The 23,990-nt window shown below is 31.9% G+C and overlaps 4 protein-coding genes across 4 annotated transcripts; 2 read left to right on the forward strand and 2 right to left on the reverse strand.

The window, feature by feature from the left end:
• Positions 1-579: 579 nt before the first annotated feature.
• LOC107900989 (glutathione S-transferase F9) lies at positions 580-4,353 on the forward strand. The gene is made up of 4 exons (XM_016826800.2): positions 580-736; positions 1,033-1,475; positions 1,565-1,634; positions 3,612-4,353. Exons 3-4 carry the CDS (start codon positions 1,610-1,612, stop codon positions 4,064-4,066), a joined length of 480 nt encoding a protein of 159 aa, XP_016682289.1. The 5' UTR covers positions 580-736; positions 1,033-1,475; positions 1,565-1,609; the 3' UTR covers positions 4,067-4,353.
• A 2,049-nt stretch (positions 4,354-6,402) lies between these two features.
• On the reverse strand, positions 6,403-9,104 carry LOC107900988 (protein CANDIDATE G-PROTEIN COUPLED RECEPTOR 2-like; the record flags this gene model as incomplete). The annotated part of the gene is given in 6 exon segments (XM_041095557.1): positions 6,403-6,746; positions 6,855-6,936; positions 7,044-7,146; positions 7,227-7,389; positions 7,754-7,945; positions 8,928-9,104. Coding segments are annotated over 6 exon segments (795 nt in total), but the record flags the coding sequence as incomplete, so codon positions are not given.
• A 3,693-nt stretch (positions 9,105-12,797) lies between these two features.
• On the forward strand, positions 12,798-19,147 carry LOC107900987 (AT-rich interactive domain-containing protein 4). The gene is made up of 15 exons (XM_016826799.2): positions 12,798-13,897; positions 13,994-14,185; positions 14,392-14,445; positions 14,695-14,783; positions 15,003-15,276; positions 15,370-15,426; positions 16,102-16,133; positions 16,323-16,458; positions 16,537-16,710; positions 17,025-17,576; positions 17,727-17,864; positions 17,941-18,039; positions 18,207-18,307; positions 18,387-18,477; positions 18,775-19,147. Exons 1-15 carry the CDS (start codon positions 13,742-13,744, stop codon positions 18,892-18,894), a joined length of 2,265 nt encoding a protein of 754 aa, XP_016682288.1. The 5' UTR covers positions 12,798-13,741; the 3' UTR covers positions 18,895-19,147.
• A 3,193-nt stretch (positions 19,148-22,340) lies between these two features.
• LOC107900279 (probable E3 ubiquitin-protein ligase RNF217) lies at positions 22,341-23,764 on the reverse strand. The gene is made up of 2 exons (XM_016825945.2): positions 22,857-23,764; positions 22,341-22,769 (listed from the first exon to the last, which is right to left on the reverse strand). Exons 1-2 carry the CDS (start codon positions 23,681-23,683, stop codon positions 22,691-22,693), a joined length of 906 nt encoding a protein of 301 aa, XP_016681434.1. The 5' UTR covers positions 23,684-23,764; the 3' UTR covers positions 22,341-22,690.
• Positions 23,765-23,990: the final 226 nt, after the last annotated feature.

Consider the following 23,990-nt stretch of genomic DNA (forward strand, 5'->3'; position numbering starts at 1 on the left):
ATAGTTTAAAATTAAATAACATATATTACGTATATGCATATATATAATAAAAACAGTTTAAAAATAGTAGTAGATAATAAAGTAACATATAAATAGGTAAATAGAAATATTATCAAATATAATAGTAATAACGATAATAAATAGTAATATAAAAATAATAATAAATTAATTAATAGCAAAAATATCAATCAGGATTAAATCGGAATGAAAATAGAAATTCGGGGGAGAAAATGAAAATAAATCAAAATGGAGGGGGAAATCGTGACGCGCGAATAATATGGGGACCGAATGGGAGATATTCCCTTCCCCCAAAACGCAGCGTCTTTAGCGTGGATTAAAATGAAACAAAAATAAAATAAGAGATTAAATTTAAAAAGAGATAAAAGAACTGGATTGAAGCTCGCTTGAAAAGCGGAGGGACCAGAGTTGTAAATAACCCATTAATCAAAACACGCGGATCTCCCATGGAGCGGATCGGGTCGCGCACGGATCAGGGTCAATACGGCACCGTTTTAGAGCCACTGAAGCAGGCCCTAAACGGTGCCATTTTATGCACCATATAAAGCCCACTTATAGCCGTAAAATCAGAGCATTTTTCCATTCTTCAAACTGACCAAACAAAAAAAACTAAATACCCCCTTTTCCTTTTTTTTTTTTTTTATTTCAAACCCTAGAATCCCCATCCGACTCTGATTTAAACAGAATGGACGAGGATTCCGGCGGCGCACCAGCGAAGGTAAACCCTTCTCCTTTCCTCTCAATGTTTTTTTCACACGATTAATAAGAACAGAAAATGAAAATCTAGAAAAAAAAGACAGAAGAAAAGAAAGAAAGAAAAAACCAAATCACCTTTTCGAAACTTTTGCTTTTTTTTTTTGTATTTCAACATGCGTGTTTCTGTAAACGTTTACAATGCATTTTTGGCTTTTATATAGCCAGGAAAATGAAAAACCATTACAAAAGAAATATGTTTTGCTTTATTTTTGTTTGTTACTGTTTTCTATTCGTCTTTTCTTGTTTGCTTGTGTGCAGGTACGGTCGTACGGAGGAGCGTGGAATGGAGGCGCGCGTGTGGGAGGCTACTGTTGCGGCGGCTGGAGGGCAGTGATGCTAGGGCTTTCTGATTAAAAAGAATGTTTTGTGTTGGGTTAGGGTTAGGTGATTTAGACCTGGCATTTAGTTTATTGGGCCGTGTCGATTTGTAATCTGGACACTATGGTTTTTTGGACTTTTAATTTTGTTTTTATATTGGTTTTATTTATTATCTATATCGGGCCGGGCAATATTGGGTCATTACAATATCTCTTCAATCGAAATCTCCTCCCATTTCTTTACCGATTCTCTCTCTCGGTCTCTTATGAATTTTTTTCCTATCATTTTTTTAGCTTTGGGTAACCAAAGGCCAAAACACACACACTAGAATCTGTTTTTTGTGGTTTTTGAAATCTACTGCTTAATTGGAGGCTGATTTTGAGGTATGAATCTTGAACTTTTTCTTTGTCTGTTTTTGCCTTTTCATTTCTATTTCGGTTTCAAATCAATGTTTTTTTTTCTTATATTTCAGTGGATTTATTTCTCTATCGTTTCTTTGTTGCGATTTTTGTAACCCATGCTTCATCGGAGGCTGATTTCAGGTATGAATCTTTGCTTCAACATTGTCTTCGGCTTCCTCTGATTTATGGTTGTGGTCTGAGTCATTTATTCCATTGGGGAGTTCTATTTGATTGCAGGGTGGCTTTGATTTCAAAGTTTTGTGAGAATATTATGGTTTTGATTTCAATGTTTTCTTCTTTGTGTTAGATTTTTATTGTTGTATGAAAATTGAAGAATATTGGTTTCTGGCTTTTTGTAGCCAGGACCATTGCTGTTACTGGAAGGCATTAATCACCATTGTTTGACCATAACCAAGATGATAGGTGACAATTTCATGTATTATGGTCTATGTTATGTTGATTAGGATTAGGTGGTGAGTGCCGGATATGGGTATACTCAATTGTTTTGAAAATTTTTCATATATTTAGAGGATCTTATTCCTAATATCAATGTCCAAATATGTGTTGGATATGGTTACATTTTTTTTTTGGAGGGGATGCAGAGTTGTATGCTAATGTGAGTCTCAAGTATGATATCAATCTGGGTATTGAATGTGGTGGGAGCTGGTTAATATTAATTAGCCATGAATGTTATATATTGGTTCTTCTACCTCTAGAAAGCTTCTCCTGCTTTAGAATGACAATCAGGCGACTCCTCTGTTGTATAGGAAAAGAGTTGCAATTTAACTATGGTTTCTTGAGAGATATTAAGAAGTGTTGGCAGTTTGCATGCTCGAATTTGTTTCTTTGTTTCTGCACAGTTGATGAACCTTGACATGATAAAAGGGCAAGTCAATGTACATTTTAATGGAAAAAATGCTGGCATTTTTTCTCTCTTTGAAATTAGGCAAGTATTTCTTAATTTTATGGCTGAGACCTGGAAGACTCCAAGAGTTTAATTATCTAGACTAGAGCTTTTTACTTTTGGTGCAGTGCAGTTGTACTGCCTAGGGTCTTTTTTCTCTGGTAGGTTTCTTTAGTTTCTAAAAAGAAAAAATTATCGAGGTAATATGCTTTGTACCCTTTTACTTCTACTTCTTGTTTTAAACCCTTTCTTGCATGTGATCTTTGCTGAGACAGTTTATGCATGTCTATGGTCTTGCATTTTCTTTCTCCATCTTGCCGAAGTAGAGAGTTCCTTGTGTTGTTGCATGTAAATCTGGCTTTAGTGGTAATATATATTTCTATATTTCCTTTAATCTGGCTTTGCAATTGCATGTAAATCTATTGTTGAAGTTTTCAATTGAAAATGGTTTCTGTATTTTTCTTGAATGATCTGTTTATATTGTGCTCTGGATTTTAAAAAAAAAAGAAGAAAATTTATGTGTATTGAAGTTAGCTTTGAAAATTGTCCATGAAGCATGAAGTTTAGATTGTGATCTGTTTATATTGTGTTCTAGGTTATTCACCTTATCATTATACTTATTGGATGTTATTACAACTTAGTGCACTGTCCCTTGCATCTTGTGACAAAATTTGCAAATTTTATGCTCTTGGGTTGTTTTTACATTTAAATCATATGGCATATTATATTTATGGTTTAGGGATAATGCCTTTGAGTCTTCTTTTTTTGGTTTGATATGGCCAGTTCTAGTTGCTGGAGTGCAGACCTGCGCCAGGCTCCATGCCTGATTGTTCTTGCTTATTCTTCATTGTAATGAAATTATAACTGAAACTTTAATTGAGGTACAAAGCTATTGGACTAGTTTGAATTGTATCTAGTTTGTAAATGAAAAACTCGGATGTAAATCTGGCTTTAGTGGTAATATATATTTCCATATTTCCTTTTATCTGGCTTTGCAATTGCATGTAAATCTGTTGTTGAAGTTTTCAATTGAAATTGGTTTCTGTATTTTTCTTGAAAATGGTTTCTGTAGTTTTCAATTTGTGAGTGCTCACTCTTTAGCAAAGAAAGATGACATTCTAAACCACTTTCTTAAAAACAAATCTTTCTTACTTTAATATTCATAATAATTAAATAGCACCAAATGATGATTTTTACAATTTGGGTTTTTGCAGAATCCCGTGCAATCATAAGGTACTATGCAGAAAAATACAAATCACAAGGGACTGATCTACTGGGAAAGACAATAAAGGAAATGGGTCAAGTGGAAAATTGGCTAGAGGTTGAGGCACACAATTTGAACCCACCAATTTATGCCTTGACCCTACATCTGATGTTTGCTTCCAAGATGGGGTTCCCTCCTGATGAAAATTTGATCAAAGAAAGCGAGGAAAAGCTAGGCAAAGTTCTGGATATTTATGAGGAGAGGCTGTCAAAGAACAAGTACTTGGCCGGTGATTTCTTCAGCCTTGCTGACCTGAGCCACCTGCCATTTACTCAGTACTTTGTGGGTCAAATGGGAAAAGAATACATGATAACCAGCAGGAAGCATGTGAGTGCTTGGTGGGATGATATTAGCAGCAGACCGTCCTGGCAGAAGGTTCTCCAGCTCTATGCTCCTCCTTTCTAAAAATTGAAAATGATGCAATCTGGGGATGGGATCTTTTCAATGATGTCTGCTTTGTTGTTTAGCAGTTTGGTTTGGTTTGGGGTCTGGTCTTTGTCTGTTTTAAGAAGTCAACTAGTTATCCTATGTTAGTTATAGTTCAATAAAATATTGGTAGGGGTAGGGGGGTTACAGTTATTGTTGTGTTTGCCTATGTTTGATATTATGAATAAAGATGAAGAAATCAGGGAGATATCAAAGAGAATCAAGTGCTCAATTGAATGTGCTTCAAAGGCAATGTTTTTCTTTTATTTTCTATGGTTTTATTACTTATTGATTTTCTTTTTGTTGGTTTAAATCTTCGAAATAATTGTCCAAAAGGTTTTGGTAGTGTTGGCATTGGCATTAATAAAAGTTTGAGCTTACTATGATTATAATTTGAACCTAAATCACATTTGAGGTGATAACCCAAATCACATTTGAGGTGATAGATACTTTATCCATCAAGTTAATATAGGGTTCAAGTAAATTATGGTGTTTATTTATTGTTAATAATTTATACAAACTTATGATTATAAGTAGTGTAAAAAAGGTAAATTATTTACTATGATATCAAACAAGTGAAATGCCTTAAAAAATTGGAAATCTAATTTTCGTAAGTCAGGATCCTACCATTTATTTCCTCTTTAGAGAATTTGCTGCTCATTGAGCTTAGCTTTATCTAGTTTTATATTAAGAATTTTATTAAATTATATTTAATAATAATTATTTTAAATTATATTTTATAGTATTATATATTATGATTTAGTAAATTCATATAAAAATATTTAATATTAAGAATTTTATTAAATTACATATTTTTATTAAATTATATTTAATAATAATTATGTTAAAATATGATTAAATTATTTATTATTTATATTAATAATCTTATTAAAATTTAATAACAATAACAATAATCACCTGCCTAAAAAAAAATCTGCTATGTGGTATTCTAGTCATTTTAGTTTTTTTTTCCTTATGCTATTACAACATCATTCCATTCAACCAAACACAAGAATACTATTACGCCTCTATTCCATTCCATTCAACCAAACAATTGGATTACTATTACGCATCTATTCCATTACAGCTCTATTCCATTACACCTCTATTCCATTTCATTCAACCAAACAATTGAATTACTATTACGTTTGGTTCGCTGTAATGGAATAGAGGTGTAATGGAATAGAGGCGTAATAGTAATTCAATTGTTTGGTTGAATGGAATGGAATAGAGGCGTAATAGTATTCTTGTATTTGGTTGAATGGAATGATGTTGTAATAGTATAAAGAAAAAAACTAAAATGACTAGAATACCCCTTAAAAGAATTTTTTTAGGCAGGTGATTATTGTTATTGTTATTAAATTTTAATAAGATTATTAATATAAATAATAAATAATTTAATCATATTTTAACATAATTATTATTAAATATAATTTAATAAAAATATATAATTTGATAAAATTCTTAATATGAAATATTCTTATATGAATTTACTAAAATCAAAATATATAATAGTATAAAATATAATTTAAAATAATTATTATTAAATATAATTTAATAAAATTCTTAATATTAAATATTCTTATATGAATTTAATAAAATCATAATATATAATACTATAAAATATAATCTAAAATAATTATTATTAAATATAATTTAATAAAAATATATAATTTAATAAAATTCTTAATATTAAATATTCTTAAATGAATTTACTAAAATCATAATATATAATACTATAAAATATAATCTAAAATAATTATTATTAAATATAATTTAATAAAAATATATAATTTAATAAAATTCTTAATATAATTATTCTTATATGAATTTACTAAAATAATAATATATAATACTATAAAAATAATATATAATCTACTTTATAATGTATAATACTTTAAAAAACTTGAAATTCATTTCTTTATCAATCACCCAAAAAAGAAAAGAAAATGTGTTTTTGTGGATTTGATTAATTGATGACTTAATAATTATTATTAAAAAAAACTCATTTGATTAATATAGTGTTTTAAATATCTTCCTTTTAAAAAAAAAAACATGATTTGTTTGTAGCATTTTACATCGTTTTTTTTGTTTCGTTTGTTGAGATAATTTTTGTAGTGTTAATTATAATTGAACAGAATTAAAAAATTAAAAAAGAATTAAAAAATAAACTCCATCAAACCTGCGAGCCATTCAAACTCCATCAAATTCTATCAGTACAAGACTCTTGGAATTCTACAATAACAAACACAATGATACTATTTATTTTGTTACAAGAAAATTGAACAGAAAAGATCTCTGCTTGGAAATGAAAATAATTTAAATGTAGATATTCAAACTCCAAATCTACTTGATAACACATAGTACATACTGAAAAAAAAATCAAGGGCTAACTGATCTTTAGGAAGAAGCTCTAGGTAAAGCACATTCTACATTATTGGATTTGTTCCCACAACAATACCGGTATATTGAGACATAGATCCATCATTCGTTTGAGCAGATATTTTACAATCTGAACTACACTTTATATTTACAGAGCTTTATGTATAGAGAAGCTACTAATTCAAAGTTCATTCGATGCTTACTCCCAGTCAGCATCAAAGAAACCAGCATATTTCATCTCTGAGTAGTACACATTCTCTAAATGCATGTCTTCCTCCTGCATTCATTAAAAGATATTTTGGCCACGCTTACATGTTATAAATCTGTGCTAAAAATCAATTAAACAGATGCATTTTTTACTATGAATATGAAAATAAATTATTACCTCAAAAAAATCTGCTAGAAAAGTAATATACAGAAGAGGAAGGTAAAAGGCATGGTAGCAAACGATTGTGGCGCTGTACAACCTGTAAATGTGTTTTGTACACCTCTTTAGAAAACCATTTGAAAAGGAACATAATATACTAATATAAATAATATTTGGATTATAAATTGGCAACAAGCTTGTATTTACCAAAACCCAAAGCTAGCTCCATTTCCAGTTAGTGCACAAGCAAACAGTTCTAGTGCATTCAAGACGAACATGAAGGCAACATATTTGTAGAATGCAGGTCTTGCTGCAGAAGGACAAAGAAGCAACATATTTGTCTATGATTAAGCAACTTGCAAAAAATGTAAGTAACTTAGATGAACATACCAGGTTACCTTTCTCTCCACTAGGAATGGTACATAAACAGTATGGAGCCATAAATAGCAGTCAGCACTAGCCTGTGAACAACCCACAAACCCCATTTTATCTGACGTGGATGTTCGGAGTTGTCAATGAACAAGGGCACACCGAATCCAAATAGGTAAATAGCCTAAAGGAGGGAAAACATACATTGAAATATTAATATCATAATATATAAAGCATCAACAGAGAAATGTTAAAAGAATTCACTACAAGAAAAATACTAAAGGGAACAACATCATGTGTTTTCCATAGTAGAAAATGAAAACAATTAAAAAACAAGTATGCACGATCATACTTCAAATTTGAGATTGCTTAAGAAGTTAAAGTAGATCAATGATCTAACTATAGGCCACAAGAATGGTGACTCTGCTATTAATAGTAAAGTTTGCAGGAAGGAAGAACCTGTAATGTTATTCCACCACCATCTGATTCACCAGCAATAGATATGCAACTTCCAAGAAAGGTGAAATATTTAAGAATAAAATAAATACCTTGAGAAGTAAGTCCAAACCAACAATAAGCCCTGAAATAACAAATGTCCGTGTCAAAGCTTGCAACCCACTAGCATGATTTCCTTGCAGTAGAAATGCCAACAAGCTAACTTCCAGGAATAGCATCCCAGAAGTTGTGAACAATGATAAGATATTCCAGGCCATTTCCTTTCCAGGAGTGCATTCCCAGGCCTGCATGGAGAAATAAAGTTACTGTCAACTAGAATTATGATCTTCAGGGTTCAATCATATTTCATTAATCTTGATGGCTATGATTTTCCTAAAAACATATAGTTTACTAACCTAACTCATTCATACTATCAAAGAATAAGATGCCCAGCTGCTTAACAGAAATCATTTTCAAATAAGCCATGTTAAGCAGAAAACACTATTTGGTAACGATCACTAAGATACAATTCATACGTGAAAGGATAAAGTAAACAGATTTTCTCTCACTTAAGAAAAAGGGAAAATTGACCATTCATGATGGTAAATGAGTTAGATGTTAGCTCATGCCACACTAAAAGAGACACAGCTATCGAACACAAGCTCAAGAAAGAAGGCTTTTACTATACATATTTCCATTCTATTGATCTATATTTTCATTATTGGCTTCTCTACATTGATCTTAGATACAACATCAAAGGAGCATCACCTAAAAAACTCATACTAGATAGCTTTCCTGTCCAATAATCTTGTTCTTAAGTTTACAATGCGAAAAAATTGCCGAACAACTTTTGCACCTTGTCTAATGAGACCAAGACACCCAAGTTACATTCCACTAATTTAAGTAGCATTACTTATTGCGTTGTCCCAGACTCATAGAAGCAAGAACAAAAAGAGTATTTTGGATATCAACTAAACAAATTTGTGAAGAATTAAAACAAGAAAGTACATTGTTATTTGGATGCAAAATGCCTGACTTATAAGTTGACCAATTAGATTTTGTCTATAACTAATGTCAGATTTTAGCAATTCCTTCATTTAATCAATTATTAATTTTACTTTTCAATATCAGCTAGTCTTTTACAGTAATTTCCATTGCAATTTGCTTTACAATAAAAATAAAAAGCAACCATGTCAAGGAAACAACCATAGTCTAACGGATCCAATAATCAGATTCAAGAAAAACACCAACTCATTAAAATTAATTAGAGGGAAAAAACCCACAAACCTGAACGAAACACCAAACAAGGTTGAGCAAGCTAACGAGCCAAAGGCAACCATAATAAGAAATCATGATATAAGACCTTCCATGAGAGAGCTTTTGAAAGTTTTTTTTAGCTTGAAAACCCAGAAACAGAACAAAGGGGAGAGAAGGGAAAATTATAACCCAAACGTTAAAGAAGAAAAATCATAAAGAAGGAAAAAATAAAAATTACCTGAAATATCTATGTCTCCTCTGCAATCAATGAAATATCTATGTCTCCTCTGCAATCAATGGAAAAAAAGGGAAACGTAGAGATGGTTGCAAAGAAAGTTATAGAAGCAGAAGATGAAGCTGAGGGCAAAAATTGAAAAATGAGAAAAAGAAAATCAGAATAGAGGGAAGGAATAGCTAAAAGCTGCTTTTAGAAGGGAATAGAAATTGGCCATTAAGCAGCCAATTTTAAGAATACAATTTTAAGAATACACTTGTAATCTAATAAGCCCGTAATAGGTCATTACACCCAACCAAACAGATGGTTAGGTGGGGCCACAGAATAGGGCTGTAATGGTTATGCCATTACACCCATTACACTCAATCAAAGATACTGTAAGGGTTTGTGTAAAGACTCTCCTTGAGAGTATAAGTTTTTACCTTGTGTTTAATTTTTTAAGTTAGAGTCCACTCTTTAAATATTTTCAAGTTTAAAAATAATAGAGAAGATCAATTGGTAGAATATTTAAACACATTATGCTTCAGTTCCAGTTGATCAAAAAGTCTAGACACCTTCCTAAAGGTCTATTGGGACAGAGATTATCTCCCATACATAAGTTCTTATTTGATAGATTCATTAGTTTAGATTTCATGATAAAATTTTGTTTTAATTTTTCTTTTTAAATTTGGTTGTGCCAACTTTGCCATATTTTCTTAATGTTTTTCAACATATATAACTTTAAATAAATGACAAATACCATTTTTTTAATATTTTAAATTTATTAAAGTATAATTTAAACGTAAATCTTATTTATTTACTTTGAGATTTTAATAATTTATTTTTTGATATGTAACCATATCTTGCATGAAAATATTTTTGATATAATGCTTATAATTACCCATAATTCAGTGGCGAATTTAGAGGGGGCTGGCATGGGACTCGGTCCACCCTAAAATGTAAAATTGTTATTTAAGCTCTTAAAATTTTTTAAAATTTAAATTAGTAAAGGTAAAATTGTACTTTACCTCCTCAAAATTATAAAAATTCAATTTAATCCTTTAAAAATTATAAAGATATAGACTATAAAAAATTAAAATTTCATTCGGCCCCTTAAAAGATTGTTTTGACTTCGCCCCTGTCACAATCTCACCCCAACTCTTGAATAGGAGGGTAAAGTCTTTTAAGCACACTCGAATCCACATTCTTCTATACTAGCAACAATACTAATATCAACCAAACTAACACTCAATTAAGAAATTAATTTAAACAAGTCTTTCTTGTAATAACTTTATTTAGAGTTTAGAATTTTATGATATTTGATTCTAGTTTTATTTAATAGAATCACTTTAAATTCTAATTAGTTGTTAACCATAAAATACTTTAATTTAAAACATATAAACCTTTCCATGACTATATCCTTATGTAAATATAAAAAGTAAAATACTTCAACAAAACACAATTATTTAATATGTGCAAACTAGTTTTAAAATTCATCTATATTATTATTTAACTTATTTATGAGTTAGTGTTACAAGTCAACTGAACACCAATTCTATTAGGAAATTATGAGAATGTCCTTCCGTAATAAAAATAAGTAATATTATTTGAGGCTATTTTAATATTTTTCACACTTACAATAATTGTATTAGTAAAACCTTTAATTTATCACTCAATTAAAGTTTTATTTTAATATTTTTTTACATTTTAATTTTATTATGCGCATTTTATTACCTCCATCAGTATATCTATACTAGTCTAAACTATTAATAAAACCCTTAATTGAGTTGGTGTCATGGATTAATTGATACCAACTCGGTTGGGAAATTACTAATATATCTTTTTATTAAATGACTATTATTATTTTGACGACCTTCTTATCTTTTCATATTTTTAAATAAAAAACTAAAATTTACGTGTTGAACTTGTGTTTATTGGATTTATAAACAAATTTTTTATCACTACACCAGCAATAATTCTTAAATAAACTTAAAACAAGTAACTTTTAACATAAAATGTCTTTCTATACTATTAATGAAACCCCTGACTGACTGAGATGATGTCATAGGTAAACCAGGTATCGACTCAGTAAGGAAATGACTAATATACCATTTTATTAAATGACTACTATTATTATTTCAGTGTTACAAGTCAGCTCAAAACCAACTTAATACTGTACATATTATATGTGCTATTATTAATTAATTTTAAATTTTACATTTTAATTATTTATTATATGTTATATTCAAATGCACACGTATAATAGAAATACTAAAAGATAATTCATTAACATGTAATCTTTCCGTGATTAGTGAAATTCTGTTCATGGAAAAAACTTGCTAAGAGAAAGGGTTAGTTTTGCTAAACATCTCCAAACTATCATTTAGATTTTAAATTAGTTCTTGGATTTTAAAATATTGTAATTGAATTCTTAAAATACTAATAATCAATTTAGTCTGTAAATGATTGTTTGAAATTGACATAAAATATATTTAAAACATGTGAATCAAATTATACATGCGTGTATATATTGTGTTGATAGTTTGAACCTAAAGCGCTAAAAAGAACAGACAACATTAATAAAATTTAGGAAGGTTGTTTTTATTTTTTATTTTTATGCAATAGATTCAAATTATTCATGTAGTAGGTACACAAATTTTGGGATCGTTGTGTTTAAATATCCTTCATATTAAATTTGATCCAGCATTTAATGCCCAAGTTAATGACTTGATGAACAAAAAAACCTAATTGATACAATACTAATACTTTAAAAATTCAATTAAAATATTTTAAAATTAAAAAGCCAAATTAGAATTAACCTATAATTTAAAACTGTATGATACAATTAATCCTCAGTAAAACATAATCCAAGAATTATAAAGGCAAGTAGTTTGTTGTAGAAATTAAGATTTTGATTATGAATTTCATCCCCAAAAATTAATCTTTATATTTTAATTTGTCAAAGTTTTGTCCTTGTAATTTATATACCTCATAAAAACCAAGGAGTTAATTTGATTACTGTTGATTTTTGTTAATTTTTTACATATAAATTGTAGTGTTGTTTGAATCGAGCAGAACCAGCTGGTTGAGAGACCGACCTGAAAAGTGGCTTTGGATTGATTAGACCGAAAATCGGTAAAAATTAAATAAAAAACCGGTTGAATCGGTTAAGAATCGATTGAACCAGAATTTTTAAATTTTTTGAAAATTTAATAAATTTTTAATTGGATCAGAAAGTCGGTGATAAATTATTGTTATGGTTATGTTTTTGCTAATTTTTTTACTTAACAACTGATGTTGAGATCAATAATTTAATAGTATTGCCACTTTAATTTTGAAGGATGAAATTGTAATAAAAGATAAGTTATTAAGTTTTTATAGAATAAAAAGATGAAATTGAGAATAAAACCAAGTGAAAAGAAGAGTGAAAAAGAAAGTGGGGGAGTCAAATCCAGGGAACTGGGTCCCAGTTCGTACAAAGCGAGCAGTTCGAGTGCTGAACGAAGAACATATTTACCTGAAAAGAATTTTTGTTTTCGGGGCTTTTAAAGTCTCAGTAAATAATATCATTCAATCCCAACACAAATTTACCCATGATGATCACCGTCATGATCGCTTGGACAATGAGAACAGAACCAAACCAACCATTCTAAATCTTTGTCCAAACAAAAAAAAGAAAGAAAAGAAATTAGAAATACCCTTCATTAATGAACGTTTTCCGGTTGTATTGGACTTTGAAGTATAGTATTCAAGAACACAAAAAAGCAGATACAGAAACTTTTCACCTCCTCAAAGTTTGCGAACGAGTATAATGCATTAGTTATGATATCTTTTGAAGCACGGTAACTTGAAAGAAACAAATTATTAAAAAGTCAATTAAGAAATGGGCATTTCTTTTTCCTTTTTTGTGGATTTCCTGATCAAACGGTTCATCAAATTCACTCTTTTTGACTTGGGAAACTGTAGTTATTAAAAATACATACTGACAACAAAGAGAAAAAAAGGGAGGCTCTGGCTGGGCTTTTTTTTATTTTTAATTAATTTACTTTGATTTTAATCGAATTTTGATTTTGATTTTGGGTTTTTTTTTTGTTTTTGATTTTAATTTTTTTTGTCAAAGGCGGTGCTAGTGGGGGATTGTTAGTGAAAGAAGGAATAAAGATGTGTCATTTCGGGTTTTTTATTTATTTGAGATTTCTTTATTATTTGGGAGACTGACTCTTCTTAAAACTTAGGGTTCTTTTTTTACTTTCCGATTTTTGTTTTGGAAGGATTTGCTTCCTGAGAAATTTTCTCGGTATCTTCGTCTGGTTTGGTAATTTTGTACATTCGGGTTCTCGATTCCCTTGTTTATTTCATCTGGGTCGGTGGGTTTTCTTCAGATTTTGAACTCTCCACCTTTGGTTTTTAGGGATTTTCAAGTGTCTCAAATACAAAGTGAAGTTCCTTTTTGCTCTGTGATAGAATTTTGGAAAATCAGAGGTTTCGAGTAATAAGATTTGCAGTTGGCTTTTTAGGGTTTTGATTTGATTTCAGAGTAATGTTTTAGGTTTTTGGGATTTCTTAAAGGGGCCATTGGTGCCTTGCACTTAGTGGCAAGTTTGGGTCTTGCTGAGTCTGGCATGTTTTAATGATGTTTAGTGCTCAAAGGTCTTCAAGGAACCATTGCAATCTCCTTGCTATTCTTTGTGGTGGTGAAGTTTCTGATAATAAACAGAAGCAGCCAGTTTCTAATGATAAGTCCAGATACCTTTTTCCAGAGATTGCTTCTTCAGGTCGCTTGGAGGTATATAAATCGTGTTAATAGTTTTTAACCTTTTTTAACTGTTGACATTTTAGCAGAACTTCTTATAAAGTTGCACTTTTACTTATTTAAATGCAGGTTCAGCTTCTGAACAATCCTAGCATCGATGAGGTTCGACGAGTTCTTGAATCGTCTGAGCCAAATGTTGTTTACTTACAAGGAGAGCAGAATGCTGATAGTGAAGAAATTGGTTATCTGGTTTGTGGAGATGTTCACTTGTCCACTCCAGAAGCTTTATACGGACTTTTTGGTTCCACATTGCCCACCACTGTTAGTGAGACATGATTTTCTTGTAGTACTTGTTTAATAATGTTTATAGTTTGATCCCATTCTCCCTGAAATTATACGATGGGATTGTTTCATGCATGTTTCCTTTTGTTTTATACTTCCTTTTACTAGTTTTGCTGGTTTCAGACTTTCAGTGCTCATTTGAAGTTTATTATGTTTGGTTGATTTATTCTCAAATGTTTGTGCAGGTTTATTTAGAGACTCCCAACGGTGACAAATTGGCTGAGGCACTTCATTCCAAGGTAAAGTTATTGATCATGATCATAAAGTGAACAAATGGAAACTTGTTATATATATTTGATAAATTTCTTAAACCACCCTTAACTCCGCAAACCTCTAACTAATTATTCATCTGAGGAGAACCTTACGCGCCTAAATCCATTCGCTAACCTTAGGAGTCTTCAGCAACATCGGTGCCAATTGAGCTAGTATTCAGTAGGCTTCTTTATATTTTTATTAAAGTTGTTGACATGTAATTTTTCCTCTGGCAGGGAGTCCCTTATGTTATATATTGGAAAAATACATTCTCGCCTTACGCAGCTTCCCATTTTCGTCAAGCACTGTTGTCAGTGATACAAAGGTACTATCTCCTACTTCTGCTTATTATTATAGATAAAGCATGATTATTTTCCCTACCGTCCTTGATAGTGATTGTAGCGTGTTAGTTAATTTTGTGAATTTGGTTGATAAGGCAAATTATGCTTTCCTTTTTCTGGCTTATTGAAGAATATAATCTACAAACTGGAAGTAGCTTTACTTGAAGTGAGTACTAAAGCTTTGTAGTTTTGGTCTATTGCAGCTCATGTAGCCACACATGGGATGCATTTCAACTTGCCCATGCGTCTTTTAGATTATACTGTTTGCAGAACGACAATGTTATCTCTTTTAATAGTCAGAAACAAAGTGTTAAGCCAGAACCGTGCCTGCTTGGCGAGCCTCCTAGGATTGATGTTCCTCAATTGGAGGTAGATATGGAAGAGGAAGAAAGCTCCCCTGAAAATCTTCCTGCCATAAAGTTATATGATGATGATGTGACAGTGAGGTTTCTCATTTGTGGATCTCCTTGCTCATTGGTAGGTTTGAGAGTTCTTCCTTTATTGAACCATAATCATATACTTCGTTCATCCTAGTTTGTATTTATTTGTTATTAACTGTATGCCCTGCAGGATGCATTCCTCTTGAGATCTTTGGAGGATGGACTTAATGCCCTATTGAGCATAGAAGTAAGTTTGTACAAGTGTCTCCCCCCCCCTTTTTTTTTTCCTTCTTGAACTTATATTATAATTTCCCTGTTTTGGCTTATATGCTTGTGCTACCATCTTTTGAATATCATCATTTAAGAGATTACATTAGTTATGGCTGCATCTGGGTTATGTTACTTAGAATGACACCTAATGAGCTTTTAATGCTGATGACAGCACAATATCCTCCATCCTTGATCCCTTTTACCTTAAAAGTTACATACCTTCATCCTCTTTTCCTAATGGTTTCAAATGATAATTCTAGTTGGTCTTGCTTTACCACATTCTCTCTGAACAGCATTACGGCATCAGCGTTTTACCAACACCAATTTGCAAGGGTGCACATATCAGTGTCGCCTTGAGAGTCAAGATGCATAAGAAATAGATTAAGAATGAGATCAATACTGCTGTACATGCCTTCAAATTTAGTTGTACAAGGTTGCAAGTGCAATTGCTTAGCTGTAATGGGGTCTGATGCCATGATAATTCATGCATAAAAGTAAATTGTTTTATGTTCATACGAACATGTGGAGAAGAGCACCTATTTTCTTATAATTATAAAGTTATAGCATGTTATGTGTGTGAGAGAATAATCTGTGCTAATACCCTGAATCTGTTTTATATAATTATTTACATCCACTGCGGCATTTGTTTCAGATACGTGGGAGCAAGCTCCATAACAGAGCAAGGTATTGATAACTTTGAGCTAAATTACAGTTCCTTTGGTGATGGAGGGTCTCTTGCTTTGTTTAGGTTTAGATGTTGAGCGCTTGCAGCTCCAATCGCTTCTTTTATAGTTCACATTTTATACCTGCTGGTACCTCCAAGTTTCTTGCGTGTCCTTATTATTGTCATACTAACATCATCTATTCTTACAGTGCTCCCCCTCCACCTCTTCAAGCGGGGACATTTTCTCGTGGTGTAGTGACCATGCGTTGTGATTTTTCAACCTGTAGTTCAGCTCACATATCACTTTTAGTATCTGGCAGTGCACAGACTTGTTTTAATGATCAGGCAAGTACTTTTGCTCAGGTTTATTGCTAGTGTCATTACCTTAAATTAACACATGAAACTTTTGTTTTTTTGCCTCAGCTTTTAGAAAATCATATAAAAAATGAGCTTATTGAGAAGAGTAAGCTAGTCCATGCACAGTCAAGTTCTGAGGAGAGCAAATTGCCATCATCTGAGCCTCGTAGATCAGCCTCGATTGCCTGTGGAGCAAATGTATTTGAGGTGTCTATGAAGGTTCCCACATGGGCTTCTCAGGTGTGATTCTCTTTAACCAATTTATTCTTCTCTGAAACTTTTCTATATCTCTATGCATGTCCTTTATGCTTCATCCATGTGTGTTTCATGTTTTATCATGGATGTTTATGTGAACTCCTTTGTTACTTTGTATCCTTTTTTACCATAAATTTGATTGAGGTATGGATAAACATTTGAAGGAGGAACTTTTACTGAATTATGCTTGGAAGAAATATCTGTGAAGCCCTTCTTCATGAGGGTAATTCTGTTTGAGTTAGTGTTATATTTTTTTTTCTTGGATAAATCATTATCTGTTTCTGGAAATGGTTTAACAGGTCTTGAGGCAACTTGCACCAGATGCATCCTACCGCAGTTTAGTAATGCTGGGGATTGCTAGCATTCAAGGTTTATCAGTTGCTTCGTTTGAAAAAGATGATGCCAAACGCCTACTTTTCTTTTGCACGGGCCATGGAAAAGATCCCCTCTGGGCTAGTTCTGTAATTTCCAGATCTCCGAGCTGGTTGGTGCCTCCCACACCTAGTCGTAAAAGATCAGAACCATGCAAAGGCACTAAACCTCTAAACCGTAATGTCATGGAAGGTATAAATGGTAATCCAAGACCGAAACCAAATGTTGCTGCTATGAGGCCAATTCCTCACACCCATCGTCATAAAATGCTTCCCTTTTCGAGACTTTTTGAAGTGGAGAAATATGATGGTGACCAGGGAAAGGTTAACTTGCCGGTAGTTCCTGTGAAGCAACCTACTCCGGTTGCAAATCGTAAAACCTTGTCAAGTTCTTACCAGGCCCAGCAGATCATCTCTTTAAATCCATTACCTCTCAAGAAACACGGTTGTGGTAGAGCTCCAATACAGGTTTGCTCAGAGGTTAGTCATCTTCTCAGAGTTTGGGTTAAGATTTTTCCAATATGGCTGCATTATGATGCAAAATAATTATTAAACTTTCATAATTTAGTATCTCTTTTTGTTTGTTCTTGTAATATATATTTATTCTCCTGTTGGATTATTTTCTGGCAGGAGGAATTCTTGAGAGATGTAATGCAGTTTCTGATTCTCCGGGGACATACTCGCCTTGTTCCTCAAGGTGGATTAGCCGAGTTTCCTGATGCCATTCTGAATGCTAAGCGTCTCGATCTTTTTAACTTATATAGAGAGGTAGGATACTCTTTTTGCTAAATATGAAGGAAAACCTGGCAAAAAAAAATTGTTTTAAAAATGATTTCCCATACAGGTGGTGTCAAGAGGAGGCTTCAATGTTGGGAATGGCATAAATTGGAAGGGACAAGTTTTTTCGAAGATGCGCAATCACACATTGACAAATAGAATGACCGTATGTTTTCGTTGTTAGCCTTAAAGCATAACTTAAAGATAGTTTGCAATTTCTGATCCTTGAAGTATTTCAAATGACATATGAATGCTTTCCCCTTGCAATGCTACTTGTATCATTTCATTCTACTGAGTTTTTGCATTTGTTCTTTTTTTCCTCTAATTACTTAGGGAGTGGGCAACACTCTGAAAAGACATTATGAGACCTACCTTTTAGAGTATGAATTGGCTCATGATGATGTAGATGGAGAATGCTGCTTGCTGTGTCACAGGTCCTTTTCTTCCTCTCTCTATATACTTATATGGAATTGTTTATAGTAGTGACACTGGAGAGTTTTTGTATGGTAACAGTAGTGCAGCAGGCGATTGGGTTAATTGTGGAGTTTGCGGTGAGTGGGCTCATTTCGGCTGTGATAGGCGGCAGGGTCTTGGAGCCTTTAAGGTATGTATACCCTTCTCAAAAATTTCTTGTCAAGAGATGAATGTGGATAGCCAAGCTATAAGGACACTTGTATAAAGTGAAAAGTGGTATCATTGTTTGCAAATTTTGAGTTGATTGCTCGTTGCTCCATTTGGCCCATGCAATGATCTCTTTGCATTACTTATTATTTTATTGAACTACTTCCATCGTATTCATTAGACCAGTCGGGTTGGTTTTGATTTTAACAAAATTTGGATCGGTTCAATTCGGGATTTTCACCTGAATTCACATCTCTAATATGCATATTGTGAAATGCAGGATTATGCCAAAACAGATGGACTGGAGTACGTTTGTCCACACTGTAGCATCTCAAATTTGAAGAAAAAAACCCAGAAAACTGTGAATGGTTACCGACAGACAAGCTTCGACTCACTTTAGATTAGATTCCCCTTTTACTTCTTCAAATAAGTTAAGGCACCATAACCATCTTAGTGAAATGTAATTATTGTATTTTATTCCTCCATTGTTGTTCTCATATATTTATATATAGTCATTAGCCATAGTCATAGATGATATGCCATTAACGAGGACTCCAATCCCCCCCCCCCTTCCAATATTTTTGTATTCTGAAGCAAGAGTAAACCATATTCTTATTAACACTCAATCAAATTTAACGAGGTAGTTTTGTCCTCGTAGTAGATTGCAAGAACCATCAAATGGGTGGACAACATGTTCTTTTTAGCGCCAGTTCTATTATTATCATTATTTTTATGTTAAGCTGATGTTTTCTTTTTGGTACATAAATCAATTCCAAAATGAACACAAAAGGAATGTTCGCAGTTTTCCCCCTCTTTTTCTTTTTCCTTTTTGTCTGGCTTGTTTTGAGAAAACCCTGCATGAATATCATTGAATGATTGATTTAATTCGTCTTTGATGTTCCTTGGACAATATTTCTTCATTTCTTCTCTATGTTAATTATCGAATATTTTGCTTGCGCATACGAATCAAAGATTAGAAGTCTTCTGCAAATCATGATCATATTATTGTTGTTCCTTATAATGATTGCCCTTCCAAACCAACTTACGTCTCCCTTGTTTATAATGGCAAGAGACAAAGGCCAAATGACGTTCAAACTCTCTTCTTCAGTTCTCTTTGATTCCTATATCCGAAAGTTAACATTTTCTCATTGTTTGCTTCAATGATAGAAAATACAAGCTTCTGATCTAGTCTTGAGTTTTAAGTGGATTAAGTACAAGGAAGTTTCTTGTCTCTCGCATCTTTGTTGCCAGTGAAAGATCCCATCTCATATGGAATCCAAGCTAAAAGCTTGAATTCTCAACGACAATAGCCTTCCAAACTAGGTGGCTCTAACGTAATCATAGTTAACAAATATATGCTCCTATGACTCGATTTCGCCATCACAAAGGGAATATATAGTTGTCACATTAAGGATTTCCTTGCCATCCCCCTCTGATTGCGATGCTCCTGTAGCACATTTTCATGGGAAGATAATAAGTTTAAGTTTGTAGAGATTAGAGCTGTTCATAGTTCATATTAGGTTGGATTTAGGTTATGTCTAAGTATAAATTAATATGTTTTATATTCGTCTAAGCACGGTTCAATTCGAAATATGAACTTAAAGTTTTGTTAAGTCTGTCTATATTTATAAATAGTTAATCAAAACCTATTTAAGACTCATCCGTATTATTTTTTTTAAAATAAAAAAAATTATTTAATTTTTAATCTAATTTCTTTTATTAAAATTTATACATAGTTATTTTAATATTTTTTAATGTTTAAATTATAGTAGTATTATATATTATAATAAATATCATTTTTATATGTTATAAATAATATAATATAAAACCTTACAAACTTAAAAAAAATGGGTCAAGCCGGGCTCAGGGTTCGAGTCTTGAATGTTCAAGCTTGAACTCGATCCATATTTAAAATATGCCTAATTTTTTTCTCCAAGCCCATTTTTAAGGTCTAATATTTTTACCCAAACTCTCTTAAATTTCGGTTGGATATTCAGACTTGGATGCATAACTCAATCCATGAATGGGTTTACGAGAAATTAACCCAGACACTACTTTATGGGTTTCTTATAGAATTCTCTTTTAAATCCAACTTATGTAGTAATAGGCTGAATTAATGGAGAAACTCCCATTAGAATCATATTTCCAAATGATTCTGTCATCACCTCCTAAAAATGAAAAGGAATAACTTAAAAGATCAAGTCAGGTTTTCTCACCAAAGATTGTGCTTATGAGTCTCTGATCCCATTGTCGTCCATTGTGCTTTATTAGGGTCCTTATTGATTTATAAATATTTGCATTATCAACGTTTAAGAAGATAGATCGATTTGGAGCTAAAGTGACATCATAGTTTGTTACCCTAAGATTTCCTATATATCTCATTTCCTTTGGAATGCCTTTCTAGATCTAAGAAAATTAAGGCTTTTTAATAACTAGCTGGAAAAAGACACTCCTATGCTATTTAGCTTTAAACACAAATGATATAATTGTTCTTTGGTTTGTTAGTAATCTGGACGCCTATTTTGCCAAAAGATTCATCAACCCCTCTTTTTGGGCTTGCACAAAGTTTTCCAATTACATGGATGAAGTTTCTCCCCGACTTCATGACCTTAGAAAAATGTTCTAACTATTTGGTTAATCTATTCACAAATTTAAGTTGGAGCTTTGAAACATAAGAAGCTAAAGTTGATTTAATGAGTATCGGCCTTTCACCTTGAGACAGGCACTCCTCTTTCCAATGCGCTAATTTGCTTGAAGTTTTGTCAATGACGCCTTAGAAAAAAAGTTTCTTATTATTGAAGTCTACCCCAAATATTAATTGGACTCTTCGCTCTTTTGACTTTAAGAAGAGGAATAAATTGAATTTTTCATAATTAATCAGAAAGAGTAAACATTTGCCCAAAAGAAGAGGAAACAATTATATGCAAACAAGTGTTAGTGGACACAACACTTCTTGCTATCTTTAATTTCTTTTACTGTCTCATCCTCCTTTGCTTTGGAAAGCATTGTAGAGTGGACATTTTGACAGAACACAAATTCTTTTTTTTTCACAGCCTAGCTAACAAATATTCAAGATATGTGTGATTATTATAATTGAATGAGACAGTTTCATTCATTACACATTAAATTAAAAAATATATATATAATTTTAATATTTATCTTGAAGTAATTTGACTGTAATTTTTATAAAATTCGAAATCAAATTTCTAAATGCATTTTTAAATTAAAATTTATTTATTATTTGCACCAATTAAAATATTATTATACAAATAAATTATCTTATAGATATTTAAATCCATTAAATATCAAAATTTCGAAAGTTAAATTTTTTTTAAAAATAAAATTAAAGTGGACAATGAATTCAAATACTTAAATTCGAATTCATAATTTACATGTTAAAACAATAAATATTCAAATTAGAATCTATGATTTCATAAAAAAAAAAGAAAAGAAATTCGAAATACGTTTTTCGTAAAAATAAAAAAAATATTTTGAAGTTAAATATGACCTAAAATTGAATCCATTCCAAATTTATTATGAATATCCAAATATGACGAAATACAAATATATTTGATTCACATTATCTCTTACTGTTTATAAAAATATATAAACAAGCATGGTTAATGATAATCCCGTAAAAGACTAAGCATTTGTTACATTTCAATCAACAAACTAGAGTTTTTCGCTTCAATTTATCATACATATCTCATTTTATTTTTATGACAAAATTTGTGTGAATTTAATTTGGAGAAATTTAGAAATTAAAATCAACACCAATCAATATCTCCTACAATTATTTTCATTTTAAAAAAGTCTACTACAATTATTAGGTGAAAGTACAGTAGAGATGAGTTAGATTGTATTTTTTCCTGTTTATTCAAATAATAGATAAATTAGTATCTATACATTAGATCAAAAAGTAAATTGGTTCTTTTTGTTAAATTTTTACTTTTAAAAACTAGCCTGACTGACAAAATAACCAGACAATTACACATGACGTGCCACGTGTACCTTATATTGGCATATAAGAACAGTGAAAGAAGAACCAATTTACTTTTGATCTAATATACAATGACTAATTTGCTAATTTTTTATTTACAAGGGCCTTCATGGTAGTTTTACCCAATTATTACACCTCTTCACATACAAATAAAACCCCCCAACAAGCACATTTCATATATAGTTTTATTGAAGAACTAATGATAACATTTAGTGCAAAAATGGGTAGCCTTGTTTGATTTTGCTCCACAATTGTAACAGAAGGCATTTCCACACCTATAGAATCATTCCAAAAGAAAAGTATTTTGATATGTGAACATCAAAACTAAGTGAATCTAATATTAAAAAAAATAAAATACTGACCGGCATTTAACATAACAGCAACCAGCTGATTTTTCAACATAAATGCTGCAATTATGGCATTGCCTCCACTTCTTTCTCTTGGCCAAATCAACCAACATAGCATCTAAGCCAAGGTTTTTAAGTTTCTGAAACTTGATGCAATCCGCACCTGAATGCCAAGCTACCTTGCACTGCACACAAAATACCCTTTTGCACAGTGGACATGGGAATCTCTTAATTCTCTTTTCCCCATCATTAACCAACAATGCCGAGCAATCTTTGTAAGGACAATATAATTTTTCAGAGCCAAGCAAAGCAGATTCACAAAGGGCTTTTCCCCACCTGTTAAACAAATCCCTTGGCAGTATCTCACGGCAAAAATCTGGGTCCAACACCCCTTCACAATCTGTCACCGGACATTGGATCCGACTCACGTTATCATCAAGCTTGGATTTAATGTACTTCACTGTGCATTCAATGCAGTAAAAATGGGAACAACCTTTGATGTTGAAAGAGATATCCAATGGCTTTGGCTCAACACAGATTTCACACACATAAGTTGGGTTAATGCTGCCATGGCCATCGCCGGTTTCTGAATCAGAAATCAATGAAGAGAAGAACTGTTGTTCTACCATCAAGGGAGTGGAGAAACGATCTTTTTCATTAATAGACGAGTTTCCTTCAACCTGCAGCTGCCTTTTGCATATAACATTGTCGAGAAACTTGCACAATTTGGTGCCAATCTTTCTTGATTTCTCATTACACGAAATCTGAAGAGATGTGAGCTTTGATTTAAGATTGGTTCTTTGTTGTATGTAATGTTTTAAGTACTTTTGAAAGATACCCATTGAGACTGGTTTTCTCAGCTCAATCAAGATACCAAAGAGCGAGAGAGAGAGAGAAAAAGAGAACGCAAACACAACCGTAATAAAATCTAATATATATATAAAGAATTTCAAGGAATCAATTACGAGTACATACATACATATTTGCTAGGAAATATTTTTAGAATTCAAAGATTTTCTTTTTGGTGCGAAACAGAAGCAAATTAGATAATTATATTAACCAACAGTTCGGTACAAAATATCCCCGTAGGCATCAGCTATCAAACGTGGGGAAGGGCCTGGACGGGGCACATTACAAACAAACAAAAGA

Source organism: Gossypium hirsutum, chromosome D06 (assembly GCF_007990345.1).
Source record: "Gossypium hirsutum isolate 1008001.06 chromosome D06, Gossypium_hirsutum_v2.1, whole genome shotgun sequence".
NCBI lineage: Eukaryota > Viridiplantae > Streptophyta > Magnoliopsida > Malvales > Malvaceae > Gossypium > Gossypium hirsutum.

Excerpts from the sequence above, each read along its gene's own strand:
- LOC107900989 (XM_016826800.2), top strand. The coding sequence starts at position 1,610 with ATGCTTCATCGGAGGCTGATTTCAG. Across the intron at positions 1,635-3,611 it reads TCATCGGAGGCTGATTTCAG|AATCCCGTGCAATCATAAGG; the intron begins GTATGAATCTTT and ends GGGTTTTTGCAG.
- LOC107900987 (XM_016826799.2), top strand. The coding sequence starts at position 13,742 with ATGATGTTTAGTGCTCAAAGGTCTTCAAGGAACCATTGCAATCTCCTT. Across the intron at positions 16,134-16,322 it reads AAGCTCCATAACAGAGCAAG|TGCTCCCCCTCCACCTCTTC; the intron begins GTATTGATAACT and ends CTATTCTTACAG. Across the intron at positions 16,459-16,536 it reads AGACTTGTTTTAATGATCAG|CTTTTAGAAAATCATATAAA; the intron begins GCAAGTACTTTT and ends TTTTTGCCTCAG.
- LOC107900279 (XM_016825945.2), bottom strand. The coding sequence starts at position 23,683 with ATGGGTATCTTTCAAAAGTACTTAAAACATTACATACAACAAAGAACC. Across the intron at positions 22,770-22,856 it reads TGCTGTTATGTTAAATGCCG|GTGTGGAAATGCCTTCTGTT; the intron begins GTCAGTATTTTA and ends ATGATTCTATAG.